General features: G+C 39.1%; 1 protein-coding gene across 3 annotated transcripts; it reads left to right on the top strand.

The window, feature by feature from the left end:
* Window positions 1-975: 975 nt before the first annotated feature.
* LOC100707806 (sodium- and chloride-dependent GABA transporter 2) lies at window positions 976-17,631 on the top strand. Of its 3 annotated transcripts, XM_019347159.2 has the most exons (17): window positions 1,010-1,037; window positions 1,117-1,217; window positions 1,302-1,454; window positions 1,607-1,741; window positions 2,056-2,196; window positions 2,311-2,425; window positions 5,364-5,411; window positions 6,071-6,200; window positions 6,875-7,009; window positions 8,563-8,666; window positions 8,766-8,890; window positions 9,309-9,421; window positions 9,499-9,636; window positions 9,854-9,956; window positions 13,920-14,020; window positions 16,702-16,848; window positions 17,078-17,631. In XM_019347159.2, the coding sequence occupies exons 3-17, from the start codon at window positions 1,367-1,369 to the stop codon at window positions 17,243-17,245; spliced, it is 1,791 nt and encodes a 596-aa protein (XP_019202704.1). In that variant the 5' UTR covers window positions 1,010-1,037; window positions 1,117-1,217; window positions 1,302-1,366; the 3' UTR covers window positions 17,246-17,631. The 3 variants fall into 3 exon arrangements, with proteins under 3 accessions (XP_005451684.1, XP_005451685.1, XP_019202704.1); XM_005451627.3 differs by lacking the exon at window positions 1,117-1,217 and having other exon boundaries at window positions 976-1,037; window positions 1,254-1,454; XM_005451628.3 differs by lacking the exon at window positions 1,117-1,217 and having other exon boundaries at window positions 999-1,037.
* Window positions 17,632-22,161: the final 4,530 nt, after the last annotated feature.

The raw sequence follows: 22,161 nt of genomic DNA, 5'->3' as shown, positions 1-22,161 counted from the left end.
TTACCCCCCCTCCCTAAAAAAAATAAAACAAAAATAAAAAAATCGAAACGTCGCTGTAATAATCTAAAAATCGGGGGTAATAATTAGCTCAACCTGTCATTTTTGACTTATTTGTTTTTCAGTGCAGTCAATAAAACAAATAAATTGGGTATTAGGTAAGCTAAATAATGACGGCAATTATTATTTTTGCCATGTATACTCAAACCATCAAAGCATTATTTTTTCTTGGCACCTGATTGTCTCGTACACTACAGAACCAATTTATAATTAATACTTTTCAAACATTAGCACCCTTGTTATCATTTCGGACTGTGCTTGTTCGCTTAGCTCATGTAGCCTATTAAAACGCTGACATGTTTTTTTTAGTGTATTACACATCACTGTGTAGATGGCACAGATGACAAAAGAAACTGTTCATAAAAACCAGAGGAATGAATAATACATACATATATTTCGTATTTTTCTTCTACTCAAGCTGCATATTCAAAGTCCGGCATTATTAACTTTACTGTTTGACTAGCAGTTATGTACAGACGATAACACAGACAACATAACAACAACGCATACGTACATGCAACGTACAACCAGCTACTACACATATATATATGGTGGAAGAATTTGCATGTTATAAAATTAATTCCTAAAAGCTGTGTCGATGTTGATAATCATGGTACCCTAGGCAGTTTATAGCAGCATAATTAAGGCCGCTAGAAGTTAGGGTCCAAACATACATAGCTTACGCTAATATCATTATTCTACGATAATACACAATCGTGCATAATTTTATTCCATCTGACGACAATAAGTGCAATTTCTGCAATTACTTGTGCATAACACACTGCACTGAGATGGCTTTTGTGTGCATGTTGTTGAGACGTTTGAGTAAAATCCACGAGCATTTTCGTAGGGATGGCACATCCAGAGCGTGTGTGGCTACTTGTCCTTCAGGACACACCCCTCAATAGAATGAAACTTTTCTGCAAACTTCGCTCATACAGTCGAGGAATTTCACTGTGGCGCTCGCTGCAAGCTCACTGGTAAGTTGCATCAATTCAAATCTCCATGTGAAACTGGAGGAAACAATTAAATGCTATTTTTGTGCCTTTATCTCTTTAGTAAGCTTTATTAGGGCGAATGTGAGGCTCATCAGTTAAATTACAACGCTCATGATTTATAATTGCATGCATGCAAGAACGAGCTGGGGGAGAATATAACAGGTATGCCATGATATTTATTTAAATGCTGTACAAAAGACAGAAAGACCATGACTGAGGAAACAACCGGGAATGTTCCTGCTGCAGACTCTGAGGCAGATAAACAGGCTCCTGAGGAAGGGGCTCTGTCGAGGGAAAAATGGGCCAACAACATGGAGTTCATACTCTCTATGGCTGGTGAAATAATTGGCCTCGGAAATGTTTGGCGGTTCCCCTACCTGTGCTTCAAGAACGGAGGAGGTGAGAGGTTGGGTTTGTGGGAGAGTTTTTCTGATGGAAACATTCAACTAATAGATAAGGATTAGGAGGGCCTTCATTAAAAAACAAAAAACGAAACAAAACAAAAAAAGAAACCCACTTGCTGATGAAATAGTTTGTGTCTATAATTTTAGGTGTCTTCCTCATCCCCTACTGCGTGTTCCTCTTCTTCTGTGGCATCCCCGTGTTTTTCTTGGAGACAGCGCTGGGACAGTACACCAGTGAGGGTGGGGTGACTGCCTGGAGGAAAATATGTCCCATGTTTCAGGGTAAAAATAAGGCTCACATTTAGGAACTGCATATTTCTGACAGCGCTTTCTTCATGGAAATTGCAAAAACAATAGTGTAGCAGTTAGCAGTAAAGAAAGTCACATATACAAGGCTAAGTCTATATTTCCAAGCTTCAGATCCAGTAGCTGACTAAGGTGTTATCTAACTTAATTACATAAAACAGAGGATTTATTGACCGTGCATGGTGCTGGGAATTGCTTTTGTATAATGTTTCTGTCTTCTTGTCATAAAAGAAAAGAAGACAGCAGCCAAAAATGTCCTTTAACTGTCTGAAATGTCACTTGTCCTCTAGGGGTGGGGTTTGCGTCCCAAGTGATTGTGATCTATCTGAACATATACTACATTATTGTTTTGGCATGGGCTATCTTCTACCTAATAAACTCCTTCAAAAGTCCCCTGCCCTGGTCTACATGTGACAACTGGTGGAACTCTGGTAAGAATGCTTGCTTAAACCCATCTGTATTTGATAAGCAGGGATTTTTTTTTCAAGACTTAAGAGAAAACAGCTAACATTCTCACTTTTATCCCTCTTTCTTTAATCGCTGAGACTTGTGCCACAGTCGCATGAGCATCTTTGCAAACCCCCAACTCTTTCAGGCCGGGTCCAACTGGTCATTCTTACACAACGTCACCTCAATGGACTACTATGAGAATACAACTTAGTAAGTTGCAATTTGTTTTTCTGAGTTGTACAAATTAACTGTCCCCACTCTGTCTGCTCAACTGAAATTTTTTTATGTGGACTTGAAAAGAGTCTGACTATGAAAAGCTTAATAGTAATCATGGGATTAAACAGCACAATAGCATCTCTGGAACGCACCCATGCTTTACAGTAACATCTGGAAAGCATTCATGGCACTTGCTCCACGTTTTGTTATGTTACAGCCTTATTCCAAAAAGGAGTAAAGTCATGTTTTACATCAAAATGCTACACACGACACCCCATAATAAAAAAATGAAAAAAGTTTGCTTGAAATTCTTACAAATTTATCAAAACAACCTGCAGCTCTTTGTTGCATGACTTCCCTTCTCTCTCCCCACTGTCCTGTCTATCTTCACTGCTCCACAGTCCAAAAAAGGTAAAAATGCCTATTTTTTTATATGTCATGGCATTTAAAAAAAAAAGTTTTTAACAAATTTGCAAGAATTACAAGCAAACTGCTTTCACTTTGCAATTATGAGGTATTGTGTTTAGCATTTTAAAGTGAAAAAAATAATTGAATTCATTTTGGAATAAGGCTGTACCATAATTAAATGAAGGACAAGCGAAGCACTGTGAATACTTTCCAGATGTACTGTAAATGTTTTTCAGGGTAGGAAATGCTTACTTTCTCCTACCTTGGGATAATATAAGGATAACATGACGGTGAAAAGCAACCCAATAAATCTAAAGGACTTGTCAAGCTTTAGTTTAATGTCAAATGTTTGAAAGGTGCCACATTTAAGGTATATTTAATGCAATGTCTTCTCTACATTATTATAAGCACTGCTTTGGATATCCCTTTACTCCTCTTTGATTGGACATTTTTGTGATATTTCTTACTAAAGTGGACCTATTTTTCCTTATTTTCTGACACATAGACCTCACTGATGCCTCATCACTTACACCTGTTTAAATGGTCATTAATGTAATTATATAACAGACCAGTCACATGACAGGAACTGTCACTGGACATCTACAGCAGTTATCTCTTGTTGATGCTAGAGGCTATAAGAGAATGGCCAAGCTGCTTTGAGCTGACAGCAAGGCAATGGTAACACTGTTACTTGTTACATCCAAAGTGTGCAGAAGAACATCTTTGAACAGACAACACATTGAACTTAAAGCACATGTGCTACAGTTGCATAAGACCACACAGGGTGCCACTCCTGTCAGCTGAGAACAGGAAATGGAGGTTACAATTTGCACAGGCTTGCCAAATTTGGTGAGCCTGTGCAGGCTATTGTTGGTGGCATAACTTGATATTTTCTTGGCACACTTGGGAGCCCTTGGTACCATCTGAGCATCAGTTAAATGCCACAGCCTTACTGAGTATTGATTGTTGACAATGTTCATCCCTTTGTAACCATAGTGTACCCATCTTCAGATGGCCGCCTCCATCAGAATAACACACCATGTCACAAAGCTCAGATTTTCCTAAACTGGGTTCTTGAAGATGCCAGTGAGTTCACTGTACTTGAATGGGCTCCACAGTCACCAGATCTCAATGCAGTAGTGCACAAAAACTCACTTCACCCTTTAAAGCCTGTTAAGATCCCAGTTACCTCTGTACAGAAGTCTGGACTGGGTCTCCATTGAAAGGGTCTGAGTGTCTGATCCTAGGGGTAGTACCACAATAGTTTAGATGATGCACCACACTACCAACCCTGAATAAGGTACAATCAGTTTTGCGAGCAAATTTGCTACAAAATTTACTTTGGTGACTTGGACAGGTGGGCCCAGGGATCTGTTAATTCTTAAAGGCTAGAATAACCTATAAGAACCTCACAAAAGTAGATGTTCAAACTCATACCCAAGTTTTACCTTTTCATTTAAAAAGAAAATCAAAAAGGGAATGTCCACATAATTAAGTTTAATTTCAGATGGGATACTTTACTAAGCAATTTAACAAGGGCAAAGCAATCAGCTCATCAATTATTAAGAATAAAATCCTTTTAAATTTTAAACATTTCAAGAAAAGTAACACATTTTAAAATATAAAACAATGAAATCTAAACTGTTGCTAATAACTCATTACCAGTTTTGATGAGGCTTTAGTGGAGGACAGAGAGAACACCCTGGCTGTAGAGGAATTGTTTCAGAAATTCTTTCTGAGGAGGTAGAACCCATTACAATGTTCCCAAAACTTCCTCTAAGTCCCAATCTATGATTCCGGTAGTAAGCAGAGCAAATCTCAAAAATAGTGAATCCATAGTGGGTTGGAAAAAGAAGGATAAATCCACTGAGTTGTCTTCTAATCTGCTCACTTCAACGATGGCCAGAGGAAAAAACGCCTAATCGTTATCTATAGAGGGTTTTTATACATCCTCTGAGACAACCAACATCCCACGTTAACAACCAACCACCTGGTGTGATGTGCAATCACCCGATTTGAGACATATCAGACAACAGACAATTATTTAGGCTGGGTCCTTAGATGCACACACAGAGGTCAAGGCCACATCTGCACAGAAAGAGTGCGTGCGCACACACACACACGCACATGCAGAAACAGTGTGGGTTGAAAAGTTTAAACATTAGAATTATTACATTTTAATAATTATATTCTTAGTTTTTGATTAGATTTCCGATTACAGCAAGAATAACTCAAACATTTTGTTTGTTTGTTAGGATGAAGTAAAGGCCTTTAACAAGTCCCATTATGATAAATATGGATTATTTCAAACTGCGAATCAGGCAAAGCTACTCTAGTAGAGTTGAACAATAAAAATCTGAAGCCAAAAATGAGTACATAAGATCCACTTAAAATTAAAAACACATTTACTATGAAAATAAACGTGTTTGTGGTCTTTATGAAACTGTTAGATTGTTAAAGGACTATTTGAAATTAGTGTTTAATTTCACCCCTCCTTATACACTTGTTTTTTTTTTCTTTCCAGCAATGAAACAATATTGATGAGCACGTCACCAGAAGAGGAGTTCTGGAGGTTAGAAACTCACTCATTGCTTTATTTTCCTTGAACATTAGAAGAGCTGGACAGTCACCCTCCCTATTTAGCTTGTCTTTGGGTGGAAAATTCCTCAGCAATAGCTTTCAATGCTTCCCAGATATCAAAAGATAATTGTAAGTTAGAAAACACGGTGTGAATAGTGAGCCAACAGAAGGTGAACCGAGGCCACCCAAATAAAGCAAGCAGCCAGTTACATTCCTAAAAAGACATAATAGCACTGAATAATAGCATTTTTATTGAACTTCCAACTCTCATTCAAAGTTGTTTGCTCCTCTCTCTTTTAGACATGTTGAAACATGGCTGTCTCTTTTCACATGATAACCTCCTGATTTTGTGTGAGAACAAATATTGGGAAATCGCTCAGCACTACAACTGTGCTCCATAATGAAAACAATATGTGCTCTTTGCTGTGCCCATTTATAATGTAAACCGTATCCATCCAAAATAAACAGGGAGCAGTTTCAACATCTGTATTCATGTTGAGATGCTTAGTGCTGTTCTTTTGACGTATATATGAGGATCTGTTTATTTGCAGTGGGAGAAGATTTTAAGAATGGGGGTTTTAGGGAGCATTCATCAGCATTTGGAGAGCATGCATGTGTTCATGTGTTCTTACATGTCTCTTTTTTTCATAGTAACCGTGTGTTAAGAATATCAGAAAACATGTCTTTGGGTAAGATACATTGGGATCTGGCTCTGTGTCTTATGTTTGCCTGGATCATATGTTACTTCTGCATCTGGAAGGGAATCAAAACAACTGGAAAGGTAAGCATTTCCTTAACGTGGAGGATATCAGCTGTTAAAGCTGTCCCTGTTAAAGCTTTATAATGGTGTGCAAAGCGATGTGTTACATTTTTCTCGTTTGGTCGGTGGGTAAGAAGGGATTCTCAGTCTGCAAAAACATGTAGCTTATAAACCCTTCCCTATTAAAAAGGCAGCACAAGCTGTCAGTCAGCACTTTTAGCTTGCTTGTGTGATATCTGAGTATTTGTGACTGTTATCTTAATATTAACCAGGAAATATGTATTTGATGTGCTGTAGAGACAGATATTACCCCCACTCTTCTAACAGCATTTTACTCTATGCTTCAGCTCTCTTTTTACAGACCCCAACTCTGCTTTTTCTGGCTCAGGCCTACTGTTCTCATTAACCTCACTTCTAGCCGCAGACTTTTATCCCTTTCTATTACATGAAGACAAAACAGCAATAAAAACCAAGTTAATGACTACACGGTATAAACAGTGGAACACATAGCAGTGTACGAGAAGTGTTTTTCCTGCAGGAGGTGGTGGTGGCAAAAATGCAGTTACAAAAGCAACTGCCAGACAGTTGCAGCTTATAGCTGCGTTTATTCTAAAACTAATCATGTGCAACTTTAAACCAACGAATGAGTGTATGAGAAGTATGCAAAACTACAACCTGCGTTTATATGTTTGTAGGTGGTGTACTTCACTGCTACATTTCCCTACTTGATGCTCTTTGTGCTCTTCATCCGTGGAGTGACGCTCCCAGGAGCTGGAGAGGGCCTGAAATACTACCTTAAGCCCGACTTCACCAGACTTAGTGATCCAGATGTAAGAGCTCACTCTGATTATCAAATGTTTATGTTGAAGTGTTTGGTTGTGGAATGCAAAAATCACAAACACGGCACACATTACGACCACCTTACCATCATCTAAAAGCCACAGTGTGAAGGATGGAGTGAGAACGAGTTCTCCATCTGCACTGAAAGTCACCAACAACCAGAACATCATCTGTCTATCTTCATTTCTCAACACAACACTGTCTGTTGGATTTCTCTCCGCTCTAACAGGATGAATACAGGGTCCTGTTATCCTCAGTTATGCACCCCTCCCCCTCCATTTTCTTTGCCCTGACTTCTATTTCCGGTCTCAAGACATAGCCTTAACAAGAAAAGCAACCCAAAGATGATCTTCAGTATGACATATACATCTTCCTCACAAAGGAGAGTAAATAAGGGCCTGAAGTAACCTGTTTAAATACTATTTTTACCTTACAAAAAAGTATTTTTTGTAAGCTGAGTCAGTGAATCTAATTTATATTTGCGTTTAAACAGCACACTTAATGTTCATTCTGTATTTTTTAGGATGTTCTGTCACTACGACACTTGGTTGTTCGGGTCCTGCAGGTCCTCAGCCCTTTCCACCTGAGTTGGAGCCCTTTGGTGTTTGCTTTTATCGGTTGTTTTCTCAGCTCTCTCCTGTCCAGTCTTTGTCTGTTTGGCTCAGTTGCTGTGTTACTATCTCATAAAGAAGAATTGTGTAAATCAGGGGAACGATCTGGTCATGTCACATGTGAGTTAGAAGACAAAGTATTGCTACCCTTGTAGGAACCCAATAGCCCCAATGCAGTGTGGGAAAACGTGTGAAAATAATGTTTTGGAGAGGTGCAGGTGAAAGCACTTATAGTTACAGGGCAGATTTATGCAGTGCCAGATGGCCTTAGAAGCAGATCTAGTTGTTCTAGTTTCTAGACTTATTTTAGCGTGCGATTGTCTGTTTTCACGTGCACTGCAGAGGAGTGGTTCAGTTCTGGCCCACATCTGCGGTCTGTTTATTGTGTGAATGTGTCTCCTTTTGTCTCCGTGTCAGTGTGCGTGTTTGAATATGTACGCGGAGAAACTCAGAGGACTTCAAAATATCATTAATTCTAGGGACATAACAGTTTCCTCTTTGTCCAGAATAAGATGTAAAGATCATTTGCCACAGTCTCAGACTTCCATTTCTGACCCGAGGCAGGGAATAAACCAAGCCCACCACTGGGTCAGAGTAGAGGCCTGTATATTGCTTTGGAGCCTTGCCAGGTCTATCATGAGCAAGCCAGAGCTGTGGCGTCTTTAATGTTATCCAGATGCTGTCACGACTGTAGCCTGCAGATAGACAATAGTGAAAACAAGCCTGCCCACACCCACAAGCCTCGACGTGCACGCTCTGTCATGTAATTTATGACAGGGTAACAACAAAGCAGGAATATGCAAATGCTGTATACCTGGGTAATTTATATATAAAACACAAAAAACAGCTCTTAATCTACTGGATCAGAAATGCCTTCAGTTATTTTAACAATTTCAGCTTCAAAACATGTCAGAAATCTTGTCGCTCTCCAGGTGTGGCGTGATGCAGGGACTCAGGTGTTCTTCTCCTATGCTGTTTGTCAGGGAGTGCTGACGGCTCTGGGGAGCTACAACAAATACAACAACAACTGCTACAGGTCAGCCTCGTCAAAGGCAGACATCATCACATTTATTGTTTGCGGGGTTTTTTTATTAACATTTTGATAGTTTTGGGTTGTCTCTCTATCCTGTTCCAGGGATTGCTTGGCCCTGTGCTGTCTGAACAGTGCCACCAGTATCTTTGCAGGCTTTGCTGTATTCTCAGTGCTGGGATTCATGGCTCAGGACCTTAACATTTCACTGGAAGAAATTTCAGCTGGTGGTAAGATAATTGCATACTTGAAGGGATTAAAATAGAGTTTCCTAAATAATTACCTGATATATTATTCCTGTAAACATGCTGTGTTTAGTTTTTGTGTGTCAAAGTTTAAATTCATCCAATGCCCACAAGATGTCACTTTCTGTTCAGATAGAGTCAGAGGGTTGTGATGCTGTTTTTTTTCTTTTTTTTGTCTTTGGTAATGAAGTGCCTCAAAAGATGAGCAGATACAGTTTTTCCCACAAAATGACCACTAACTTATTTGTGTCTGTCTATAATTTGTTTAATTTTTTTGCATTAAATCCGGGATTATTTCATCTCTATGAGTCCAAACTCATGTACCGCTTAAAGCTATGACTTTAACAACGCCTTAGAATGTGTATGGCATGTTTTAACAGATGCATTCACGTTCTTCTTACAGGTCCTGGTTTAGCCTTCATTGCCTATCCTACAGCTCTGTCGTTGCTTCCTGGTTCGTCCTTTTGGGCTGTGCTCTTCTTCTTCATGCTCCTTTTGCTCGGCCTAGATAGTCAGGTATTGTATGCAATGCACAATACCCAGGATCAGATCAAAAAATCAAAATAAGCTAATCTTCAGTTCTGTGTTCACAGTTTGTGTGTGTGGAAAGCCTGGCCACAGCCCTCACAGACCTGTTTCCACGTTATCTGAGGAGGCCGCGTGCCAGAGAGATATTGGTTCTGGTCATCGCTATTGTTTGCTTCTGTTTGGGGCTGCCCTTCATTACTGAAGTAAGCTGGATGTGCATTATCAGCACTTGTTCAAATAAAGTAGGGAAGTGAACTATTCTGTTAAGGTGGCGTATTCTCTAGTAGTTAAAGCTTTTTCCATTTCATGATGCATGTATAGGTTTCTGATAATGGTGACATTAAAAACAGCACAGGAGAAAACAGCCCTTCTGACAGTTTTATCAGAAGGGTTTTTTCAATTTTTCTCTACTTGTTTCAGGGCGGGATCGTCCTCTTCCAGCTGGTTGACACATATGGTCCAAGTGGAACCAGCCTCCTCTTTATTGCTTGCGCAGAGACCATTGTTATTGGCTGGGTATATGGTAAGTTATTGGCTCTAAACTAGTGCTGCAGAATTTATCCATGCAGAAGTAATCATCTTCCTGTAAGTTCTTTGAATCGTTTCTGAAAGTATTTTCCTCTAAATGTAAAACTGTTTTTGCATTAAAGCGTACTAATTTAGCTCTTTATTAGTAAGATGACAGTCTTCTATAATAACCTAAATAATGGGAATATGTGATTTATCGATTTATCTTCAGAATATCAACATCATCAGTACTGCAGTACATCCACAGTAGCTAGAGAAAGGAACTTTATTATAACTAGTTAGCTTATGCAATTCATACAGAAGCCTTTGTTTCATCAGCATAATCGTTTTATCTCTATCTTTATAAGCATATCTTTTAGGGACCAACTTTGAAACAGTTGTTGGGGTCTGTCCAAAGTAAAATTAAAACAGCTATAGGACCAGCATTAAAAGTGACATTTTAATGATGATGCAGGGATAAGAGTATTGTGCGTTTATTTATGTTTAATATTATTTAATTTTACTTCTGCTACCGCACACGGTAAAAGCTAGATAACTTTTACCATGAATGAGGAATGGGGAATGGAGTATATATAACAATGTTCACTGACAGTGAGGCTCACTGACTATCATTATTCACTTTAAACACAAGTACTGTGTAAAAGTCTTGGGCCACTCCTCATCAATTTATATTTTGCTTCCAAGATGCCAGACGTTCTTGTAATTTTGTAAAGTGGTTCCTGAGCGATAGTTCTCCAGGCTTTCTTTGGACACCAGCTCATTTTCACTCAGTTTTTATACCTGACCATTTTCAGAGGTATGTTTTTTTTGTTTGTTAAGGCACTTAACACTGACCTATAAATCATTCTAGCCAAAAACAAAAACCAAAACGCATTTTACTCAAGGGATGAACATGTGTTATGTCTACACATAACAGACAACTTAACAAAGAACCAGTTTTAACAGGCTAGAGGCTTTTTTGTGGTTTGGGTGCATTTTAGCCAGTGGTGTTGAAGATCTTGTCAAAATTGAAAACAGATTTTGCAGAAGAAACACACAATGGAACACTACGTATCAGTCAAGATTGGTCCCCAGAGCTTGGATCTCAGCATTACTGAAGCAGTGCGGGATTGTTGTGAAAGAGATCATCCAACAGGCAAAGAAAAATTTTGAATATCCTTCAAGAAGCCTGGAGAACTATTCCTAAAGACTACTTGAAGACATGATAAGAAAGCTTGCCACAGTGCCACCAACATCTTTGCCAGGTTCCTGACAAAATATAAAGAAATAAAGGTTGGCTCAAGTCTTTTGCACAGTTCTGTACACACTCACTTACGGCTTTATTCAGGCACGCCTTTGGGGCCCATCCCTGATTGGGCCATCCCTGATTGGGCCCCAAAGGTCACAAAAAGTATAAAAGCCAGACTTACACTCTCTTTGTGATTTCATCTTTCTTGTTTGTGCTTCTTTCACTCTGGTGATAGATAATGCTCCCAGCACTGCTCTGATATGTCACCACATTTGTTTTTTGATAAAATGTCTTCTCTGTTGGAGTCTATCACTTTGAATCTTACCTTTTGCCAATGCTGTATTTTCTAGTATTTTTAAAAGACACATTTGACAAATGTTGTCGTTAACTGGTGCAAGCAGATCAGTAAATGTTACTGCATGCACTTTTGATTAATGTTGTAAGTCATATACAAAAGTGTCATGACATGATCGTATAGCTAGTTATTAAGAATTATCACAAAGTCATTAGTATACAATAGATCATATCTTTTGTCTTTTTTCTGGTTGATTCTCAATTCTCAGAGCCTCTGTATTATATGGATCCAGGCAATTTTCTTTCATGGGACTGAAACTAATTATTACTGAAAAGAGTTTTTCAATTTCCTGAACTGCTTGTTCTTTGGTATTCTTATACTGTGCTGAAGCACATGGAGATATGGATGAGTTTCTTTCTCTTCCCCCTTTTTTGTTAGCTGTTTATCCATTCAATTGGCCTCCCTTATTCTTCAAAGTGAGTTTACACAGTGTTGAGATACTCAACACAGCATAGTGCGAGGACACTCTCTTTCTGCCTCCGTAAAGCTGTAGTTAGTTTCAAGGTTGATTACTGTATCATTCATGGAGCTGTGTCTGCCTTCCTAAGTAGGTTTGGCAAATTCTTCAGCTATTATGCATTTGCAAAGAAAATCAATATGTGGATGTCTTTCCATTCTGCAGATCGTCTACTTTCCAATCTCATAGAACTTTCCTCCTGTTTTTAAATGTCTCTCCCTCTTTCGGTAGCAAATGAAGGTGAGCTGCTTTCTAATCTTCATCTCCAATTGAACTCCTCCTCCTCAGCTCCTCATTAACGTATACACTGCTGTCCCATGCGTTGTCATTTTCTTCTCATTTGGAAAACTTCTTTTTTTAATACAGTTGTTTTGAGTTTTATTTCATGATGATTGTTGATTTGTTTGTTTTTCTTTCCCCTGCCTTCCTCATGTACTGAATCATCATAGATAAGCATTTGTGTTAGTGACGTTGTATTGCAAAATCCAATGTGACTGGATTTTTTATAGTCTACTTTTATAAACTGTAGTAATTAGCATATCAAGATGTATTGATACTACTGGGGAATATTTATAGTAATGTGAAAAAGAAAGTTTCCATAAGTAAGTTAGTAGAGTCAGGTGCTGCTAATCAAATGTCAGTTATTAATTGGAACAATGTCCTTTGACAGATAAGACCAAAGTGGAGACGTTTGTTCATAATGCACTGTGCCAATCTTGTGGGCGATCGTGGCTCAAGAGTTGGCAGTTCGTCTTGTAATGGGAAGGTTGCCGGTTTGAGCCCCGGCTCCGACAGTCTCGGTCGTTGTGTCCTTGGGCAAGACACTTCACCTGTTGCCTACTGGTGGTGGTCAGAGGGCCTGGTGGCGCCAGTGTCCGGCAGCCTCGCCTCTGTCAGTGCGCCCCAGGGCAGCTGTGGCTACAGTGTAGCTTGCCATCACCACTGTGTGAATGGATGGATGACTGAATGTAGTGTAAAGTGCTTTGGGGTCCATAGCGACTAAGTAAAAGTGCTATACAAACACAGGCCATTTACCATTTACCAATCTTAGTGAAAACCAAACATAGCATATCATCACAAACATGTTATATCAACTGTCAGCACGGTGGTGTGGTGTGTTGAGCTTGTTTTCGTAGCCATAACATCTGGGCATGGCACATTAATTCCTTCCACTATGAACTCCTCTATATCAAGTACTCCACAGTCAACTGTGAGTCCATCAGTTTGCCAAAATTGGGTCATGCAACAGGACAATGACCCCAAGCACAGAAGCAAATCTACAAAATGGCTCAAATAGAAAGGGAACAGTGTTTTGGAATGACTGTTTCAAAGTCCAGGCAAATGCTGTGGCGGTACCTTAAGAGACCTGTGCATAAATGACTGAAGTGAAACAATGTTGTAAAGAAGAGTGGACCTAAATTCTTGTGTGAGACTTAATGGATTCCTTTAATACCGTATAAACGACCCTGCTTACATCAAAGTAATGTGACAAGATTGATTTCCAAACTAACAATTTAAGTAACTATTACAGCTACAGTCATGTAGGTAGAAAAAAATAAATAAATTTAGTCCCGTGAAAATGGAAGTAGATGATATTATTCATTAGCTTGTAGAACCACTTTTAGCAGCGATAACTAGAAGTAACTGTTCTGTATGACTTTAATAAACAGTGTGAGTAGGGTATACCATATGTATGCATATGGTATATCCAGGACAGAACTAATTTGTGATCATACGTTGTGTTTTAAAGCTGAAACAAAAAAGTAACTAGTAACTATGGCTAAATGTTGAAGTGAAAGTAAGTTATTAAGATGAGGCTTCAACTTCTCATTGTATTCATGAAGTGCCTTATGTGTTAGAGCAGTTCCTGTAAAACTGAAACAGTTCTGTTTCCCTTGCATTGCTGTGCATGTTACAGGCGCGGACCGTTTCTATGACAACATTGAAGACATGATTGGGTATCCTCCGTTCCCTGTGCTGAAGTACTGCTGGCTGTTCTTCACGCCGCTCATTTGCGGGGTGAGTCTTCACTCCTGTATCATATCTCTTTAATCTGATTCATTTGCTTTGTGCCTTTGTTCTGTCTTTCACACTGGATCTCTGCTTTAATGCCAATTTCCTCTCATCTTTTTATTCATATTCATTGTTTTATACCTGTTACTAATTCTGACAACCAGTTTTAGGTCGCTTTACTGCACTCAGATTACATTTGTCAGGTACAGATACAATTGTTGGGGCAGTGAACTAACTGCCAGTGAACTCATGGACTATGTATAAGAGATGGACATATCCTTTATGACATCATCCATTGGTTTTTGAAGTCCCAAGGTTAACGCTTTCGCATCAGAAATTAACCTAACACTTCAGTCTTTATCAAGATAGTATAGGGTAAGGCTGGCTAGCTTGGTTAGAGAAATTCATACTCTTTCAACTGTGAAATACACAGACTAATAAAACACTAGTTTTTAATTTTACGCACCAAAAGCTGGAGTATAAAGTTCTTGAAAATTCTGTAATACACAGGAAGTCATATTATTTATTGTATTCTTCCACAAAAAAAAAAAATAATCCAGAAGGCATCACCTGCACAAACATGAGCAAGAGATCCAATTTAATCTTCTCATGCTTTTACGTGAACATCATGTCATTGCAGGCATGTTCAGCACAATGTAATTTCAGAGCTGGAGTCAGTGATTTTATAATCACAAAGCATCAAATGAATCTTAGAAGACAATGAGACTGTGTGAAATCTCCAGAGAATTATATTTCAAGTCTGGACCTCCCGTCTTCATGGAGCTGCAGACCGATTTTCAGCTCACGCTATGGTTGGCCTGTGGTTTGATTCTCTGTCACAGCTTTCAAAGTGTTGATATCTGCTGCACCAGACAACTGTTTTCAGCTCATTGAGCAGTCACATGTAGTCACACATTTGGTGATGTGTGCTGCGCCTGAGCATGTTTAATCCTCAGTGCAGTCCTTTGCATTATTGGGATGGATGTGTTCTATGCCTTGACCTGCTTAAGGAGGTGTGTCCAGTCACTGTTGTAGTGGGATTGCTAACATAATGCTATACTGCAGATAAGATTACATTCATTATTTAATCAGCTACCACCACAGTGTATTTGCTGGCAGCTTGTAAGGTCCAACTAACAAAGGAGTCAGTAACTTTCTTGTGACACAAAGTGGGCAGATTAAGGCAGATTAAATGGAAATATCAAAGTGTTTATTTGATTTTTTCATTATCTTTTTTTATTTTTACTTGAGAATAAAATTACACTTTCAAAAAAGCAGTTAGCTGGTTTTACTTGTGCCCATTTGGTTCATACAGTTAGGTCTATAATTTGTTGAACAAGGACAGTTTTTGTAGCTTTTGCTCTCTCGCCCACCACAGTGGATTTGAAATCAAACAATCAAGATGTGATTGAAGTGCAGACTTTCAGCTTCATTTCAAGGGATTTTCCAAAACTATTGTATGAGCTGGTCATACAATATTTTCAGCAGCTAAAGGAAATTGGATAAACTAACATAATTGCAAATATAGAGATTATTTTTAATACTTGGATAAAAAATCCTTTGCAGTGAATAACTGCCTGAAGTCTAGAAGATATGGGCATCAGCAAGTGCTGTTTCCTCCTTTGAGGTGAAGCCACTTTCAGTTGCTTTTTGTTTGGGGGTCTGTCCGGCTTCAGTTTTGACTTTAGTAAATGAAAAGCATGCTCTTTTTTGGGCTGAGATCATGTGACTGACTTTGTCAGTGAAGAATAAATTCTTTGCCTTGAGAAACTCTTGGGTTGCTTTTGCAATATGGTCATTTGGGCACTGGGGGGTTTGCAGCATTTGGCTGAATCTGAGTCCTATAGACTTCAGAATTCTTCCTGCTACTTCTATCTTCACCTAACACTTGGTTATTCAGTTCCTCTGGCTGCCATACATATCCATGCCAAAACATTAACTCAATTGGTATGGTATATATGGTATATATGATATGGTATGCTTCAGATAATGTTTGTTCCATTTTCTGTATTTTTACCTTTCTGATACAAGCGCATTTCTTCTTTTTAACCTTGTAATGGCAAGTGTAATATAAATATATGATATTTAGTTTTTTAGAGCTCTACATCATTAACGGTATCCCCCCCAAAAAGAAAGCACATTTTTTTAAAACAATAAATAAGATTAAAAGGCCTGATGTAGCAAATATGATACAAATTAAAACTTACATATGCAAATTGATATTTTATTTTAGTTTTTTAATTCACAAAAAAGCTTGTCATTGTCACCCAAGTAATGTAAGCATCTATAAATGGGGAACTATGTATAAAAATGGCTTTATTTCCCAACCAGATAACAAATCCCCTTGAATTAAAGCACAAAGTCTGTACTTTGATTTCAAATCTACTGTGGTGGTATACAGTGGCAAAACAACAAAAAAGGTGTTTTAATCCAACAAATAATGGACCTAACTGTAAATTAAAAAACTAATTCTTCCACTGACAGCCATGTACTCATATAGATGGATAGGCCAGTAGGATGTTAGGACCAAAAACAGAGCTAAAAGTGAGTGAAAAATTGACTTACATTTGTAGAATCACCTGAAACATGATTCCAAATGAATTTTAATCTTGTTTCATCTATGCTGCAGCGGTACCACATTTGTTCTGCTGTCTGTCCTTCTAACTTGACTCTTTCCTATCCCCTAGCTTACATTGCTGTATAACCTGGTACAAAGTCAGCCTCTTGTTGTATATGGTTTTGAGCCTGGCACCTGGGGAGTCACACTGGGCTCTGTGCTTGTTCTTACACCCCTGATATGCATCCCAGTATTCATTCTGGTCTCACTATATAGGGTGAGTGAAATCAAATCTTCTTGTATTTATTTTTTCAACTCTTCTGTATAAGGTGACCTTGAGTGTTTCAAAAGGCATCTAAAATGAGATGTGTTATCACTATAATTAATTTTTTTTAAACAAATTATTAAATAGGATAAAGCTAAAGCATTATTTTTCAGCACTTGTAAGATTCTTCTCTGGTGTGACTATCTCATTACATTAATTGCATTTCTCTAATAACAATCAGGATCCAAAAAACATGAGTACACCATCCAGTGACCTGCGCCAGAGTCGGCCACACAACCCAGCGCTCACATTGTTTAATTATGTCATAGTCAAGGCACAGGGGCAGCCAGACATCAGGGTGGACTATAGAGAAGACAAGCTGGTAATGGAAGAACCTGGTAGTGCTTGATGTTTGCTGATGAAACTTTATATTTTCACATGTTGAGAAAAAAAATATATTCCTTTTATATAAATGATTATATCTTAAGGTTCTTCAGGGGTATTTGTTTGTTCTTTTGCTAACATGAGTTTTTACCTTACTACTCTTTTGCTTATGAATAATAGAGTCCTGTGTATTGTACATGTACCTGTATACCTCTAATCCTGCATACTGTAACTGGATTAAAAGAGCACTCTGCTCATTTAACATTGTGCTTTTTGTAACACTCGTGGAGTCATGAGGAATAATAGTTTAGCTTATGTATAAATTATCCCCAGTGACCTGCACCTCTCAAACACCAGCACCTCAACTTTGACATGCAAAAATAATGTGCCTTGTCACATTAAAATATAATGCATTAAAACACTCTTAATTTGAGTTCTGGTCAATTTTTACCAAAAAAATGCAAATTTCTTGTCTTCATTAAATGCAATATACACACAGAATTGTCACATCCAGTGAAATTAAGGCCAATCGCATTGAATATGAATTGTTTGATTATTTTACTGTACAAGTTTTTTCATGAATTTAAAGGTTGCTATTTTGTAAAACATTTTTTTAATTTTTGAAAACATTGTAATCTGTCAAATCAATCAATAAAAGTGGACAGATTTGGATGATTTTGTGTTTTATGTGGTTGTAGCTTGTGCAAGCAATGACAATATAACATATCAACGCGCTAAATATCCCAGTCTGTTCTATGCAAGTCAGTTTAATCAATTAAACTCATGTTTCCTGTTTTGTATCAAGAAAAAAAAAGCATTACATTTATCTTCCTACCGTGTTTTTTGTCACGCATGTCTGTGGTTACAAGAAGGCAATAATGCAGCGTTGATATGTGATGGCACTGGATGTGTGTGACTAGCGAATGTGCTAATGCTCTGTCATAATGCCATGCTCATTCATCTGTGTGATCCAAACTGGCATTCAATTAACTGACAATTCCGCCCAGTTGTCTTCCACCTCTCGTCACCCTCAGTCCCCCCCGCTCGGCCTACACTGACATAAAATGACCCTCACTCCTGAGTGTCACTCAGCACCAGATCCCCGCAGGTCTGCACTCTTAGTCACCCCACTGTACACCTTGTACACCTATAACTACACAAAACCCACCTAACCAACGTCATCATCAGGTAAGCCTATGACACCTCCGTGGTTGGGCTCATCATTGATGGAGATGAGACTGCGTAGAGAACTTGTCCCACTGGTGCTCAGAAATTAAACTGAAGCTGAACGTCTTTAAAACAAAAGAACCACTCCCCTCCCAATATGAATGGAGAATCTGTCTCCACCTTCAGGTTTCTGGGCACCCACATCTCCATCAATCTCATCTGGACCCACAACACCAACGCCCTTGTAAAGAAGACCCAGCAGCGGCTGCACTTCTTCCATCTGCTGAAGAAGAATAACCTGGACCAGAAGATGCTGCTGGGCCTCTACGGCTCCTCAGTGGAGAGCATGCTCTCCTACTGCCTGGATGTGTGGTTTGAAGCGGCCACAACTGAGAACAGGAAGCACAGGGTAATTAACACTGCCCAAAAATTAATTGGCTGCCCTCTGCCATCCCTTGAGGCCATCGCCAGATCCTCCTGTCTCAGGAAAACCAGGACCATTATAGGTGACCCTCGCACCCCGCCCACCACCTGATTATTCCGCTCCCCTCTGGTCGGCGCCTCAGGTCAATCAGGTCTCACATCTCCAGACTCACAAACAGCTTCTTTCCCTGGGCCATTCAGACTGTCAATAAATACTATCCCCTCACACCCCACCCCTACCCACTCACCTCAGCAATTTCAGCCATGGTCTGAGTAACCCTCATCACCCAGACCACTCACACATGGACTCTATTCAGACCAAGGCTTTTCCTTGCATTACTTCCACGAACATTGCAACTTGTTCTCTAATATGTGCCTTGCTCTTATTTTTGCCTCTCAGTGGTTCTAATCTTGTAGATGATTGTTGCATATTTTTATCAATGCATTATTGATAGATCTGTGCTTGTTTTAGAAGCAGAGAATCCCTGAGGCTGAATATAGAACTATAGGTTTGCAAGTGGTGCAGGACTTCCTGTATTTATAATTAGATCGTCAACCCACAGGGCTTTACATAATAAGCCACTACCCCACTGTGACACTGAGCCAGAGCCACTGTAATGGAAAACCTAAACCCCATGCCATGGATGCCAAGAAATGACTAGATCATACCCCCTACACCCCCACCCCTCGCCCCTCAAACACACACACACACACACGCTCGCACACACATGTCAAAACAAATACAAACACATCAAGGTAAAAGGCTGGGAGGTCTTTAACAGATGACATGGAAACATGTCACACTTTAAAACAACCTTTAACCAAAGCGAATGTCTGCCTCATCAACATAGTTTTCTATTTTCATAACATTTGGAGACTGATGAGAAACAGATTTAACAATGGATTGCTAAAATCATAAACAGGACAGAACTAGAGGGCCTTTAATTCAGTGTATGAACATTTCCCATTTGACCTTTTTTTTCTTGCTGATTGATAAATGCTGACAACTTAAACTCCATGTTTCCAAATTTCATAAAATTTAGGGGAACCAAGTTTAAAAACAGGGTTTTCAAGTGGAATGCACCTGTAAGATTTCCTGAGAAAATTCCTGCACCTATTTCCCATTTTCCTAGCAAAATCTAAAGAAATAAAGGATGGCTTAAGAGTTTTGCACAACACTATGTATAGGATTTTAAAAGCAGCTCTGTCTTGAGTGGTTCATCCTGTCAAGATAGCCTCCATGTAACTGTTAGTTTCAGACCCCTTTAAAAGAACCATTGGCCTCTGTCCGGTCCTGGGCCCCTTTCCAAAAAGCATCTTAAGACAGAGATTGTAAATCCATTTTATGAAATAATCACAGATTAACGAGTAGTTCGTGTCATATATGGCTAAGAGCATCTCCAAAAGGTCAATAACCCTCAGGATTCACTGTGAACTACAGAATTCATTTTGGGTTTTTATCGCTTTATAGCCAAGGAAAGTACTTCGGCAAGGAGACATCACTTGAAAGCAGAGTTCGAGTAATAAAAGTATTTTGGCCATCAGACTGCTACATAGCTGAAGAAAGGAAATAGGACAGGACCCTGGAGTATCTACACTCCAAGCTGACTGCTGATGGAGACTTTGGACGAGACTCTCTGAACATCCAGGATAAGGTGAAGATGGAAAGGAGGAGAAAGGTTTCACGAATGATGGTCTGAAAGTAAGAATGACTGAATAGTAATGAGTTTTAAAGAACAGGGATCAGAGAAAGTTTAGCTCTGGGAAGGCAGGCATGATCATCTTTGGATCAGAGTAGTGAGGATGAAATTAGTAATGAGGGGAGTGTGACACTGTGAAAGATCTGATGAGCGAAAGAAAAGCGCAGCAGGAATAAAGGTAGACGTGAATTAACAGATCTTCTTTACTGAACTTTGGTGTTATAACTACTAATAATTTGTGGTATGTATCACACCATTTTATACTGCAACATTACTAATAACATTACTAGCATGGGAAAGAATCGCTGTAATTATTAATATAACATCCATGCATTTTTAATTGCATATAATTAGTCTGATGAAACCAAATAGAATAGATTGATTTCATAACTGATTAAATTATAAAAGTCTTTTTATAAGACGTGTTGTTTGCTAAGCTGAAATTGACAATGTTTAAAACGCAAAACTGACTGCTAAAAAAAGTTTTGTTTCTAACTCTACAGCACTTAGCAACTGGTGATTGGCTGCGAGGGCCTCCAACGACCACTCCTCCTCTGCATAGTGGGTCCCCGGAATGACCGGCTTATGTTGATCTTTCTGACTAGCATGGCCACCCCTCATGCAACTTCTAGGATTCATGAGTTTTATTGTTATTCCAGCACATTTATTCACATGAAGTGAAACAAAATTCCTGGTTAAGGCCAACAACCACAACACACATCAATAGTAATACATATAAAAACAACAATTTTTACAGTGTAGTATGAATAAGAAACCGACTAATGTACACACAAAAATCAAATAAGAAATGAAAGGCAGTTTCCAAGCATCAGAGTTGTATGCAGTGGAAAGTGCAAAAGTTATTTGTGGCTGGGGGCAGCAGAGGTTACAGAGGATCACTACAGTTTAACAGTCTTACAGTCTTGAGGAAGAAACTGTTCCTCAGTCTGGTGGGTATGCTCTTGATGCTTTGCAGCCTCCTGCCCAAGGGGAGGGTGGCAAACTGTGTGCTGGGTGAATAGATCCTTTCATATCCAGGAGGCTCTTTTCCTGCGTCTGCTGATGAAATGTCTTGAGCACTCCCCCTTCATCTTCAAAAAACCCTTCTTCATAAGGTTTTTCCGAATCACTCTTACCTACCTTCACCTACTCTCATCTATGGGCATGAGCTCTGAGTAGTGACTGAAAAGAATGAGATTGCGGATACAAGCAGTGGTAATAAGCTTCCTCTGAAAGCTAGCTGGGCTCAGTCTTAGAATAGGGTGAGGAGCTCCGCCATTAGGGAGGGGCTCAGAGTACAGCCACTACTCCTTAACATCGAAAGCTGGTTGAGGTGGTTCGGCCATCTGAATAGATCTCTCCTAGGCCCCTCCTGAATGAGGCATGTCCTACCAGGAATAAGCCCTGGGTGGAGGTAGCCACGAGAAAATCAGTAGATGGATGTAAAACGCTTTCTTCTAAATATATATGACATTTTCGAGATGAATGACGTTTTCAGTGGCACATGCATCATTATGTGTCACATTTATAGCTGTCACTCTCTGCCAATGTATCTTCACTGATGTTTAATGATGCTGTTGATTGCTAGCTTTGTTCAGAAAAAAAGACAGAACAAAAAAAAAAATAATGAAAATAATCTCTGGCTATCATT

Source organism: Oreochromis niloticus, linkage group LG17 (assembly GCF_001858045.2).
Source record: "Oreochromis niloticus isolate F11D_XX linkage group LG17, O_niloticus_UMD_NMBU, whole genome shotgun sequence".
In the NCBI taxonomy this organism is placed as follows: domain Eukaryota; kingdom Metazoa; phylum Chordata; class Actinopteri; order Cichliformes; family Cichlidae; genus Oreochromis; species Oreochromis niloticus.
The sequence above is the reverse complement of the archived record's forward strand: the minus strand, read 5'-3'. Positions and strand labels throughout refer to the sequence as shown.

Coding starts and splice junctions, on each gene's coding strand:
- LOC100707806 (XM_005451627.3), top strand. CDS start 1,265: ATGACTGAGGAAACAACCGGGAATGTTCCTGCTGCAGACTCTGAGGCA. Junction 8,891..9,308: donor GGAAGAAATTTCAGCTGGTG/GTAAGATAATTG, acceptor TTCTTCTTACAG/GTCCTGGTTTAGCCTTCATT. Junction 9,637..9,853: donor GGCTGCCCTTCATTACTGAA/GTAAGCTGGATG, acceptor TACTTGTTTCAG/GGCGGGATCGTCCTCTTCCA.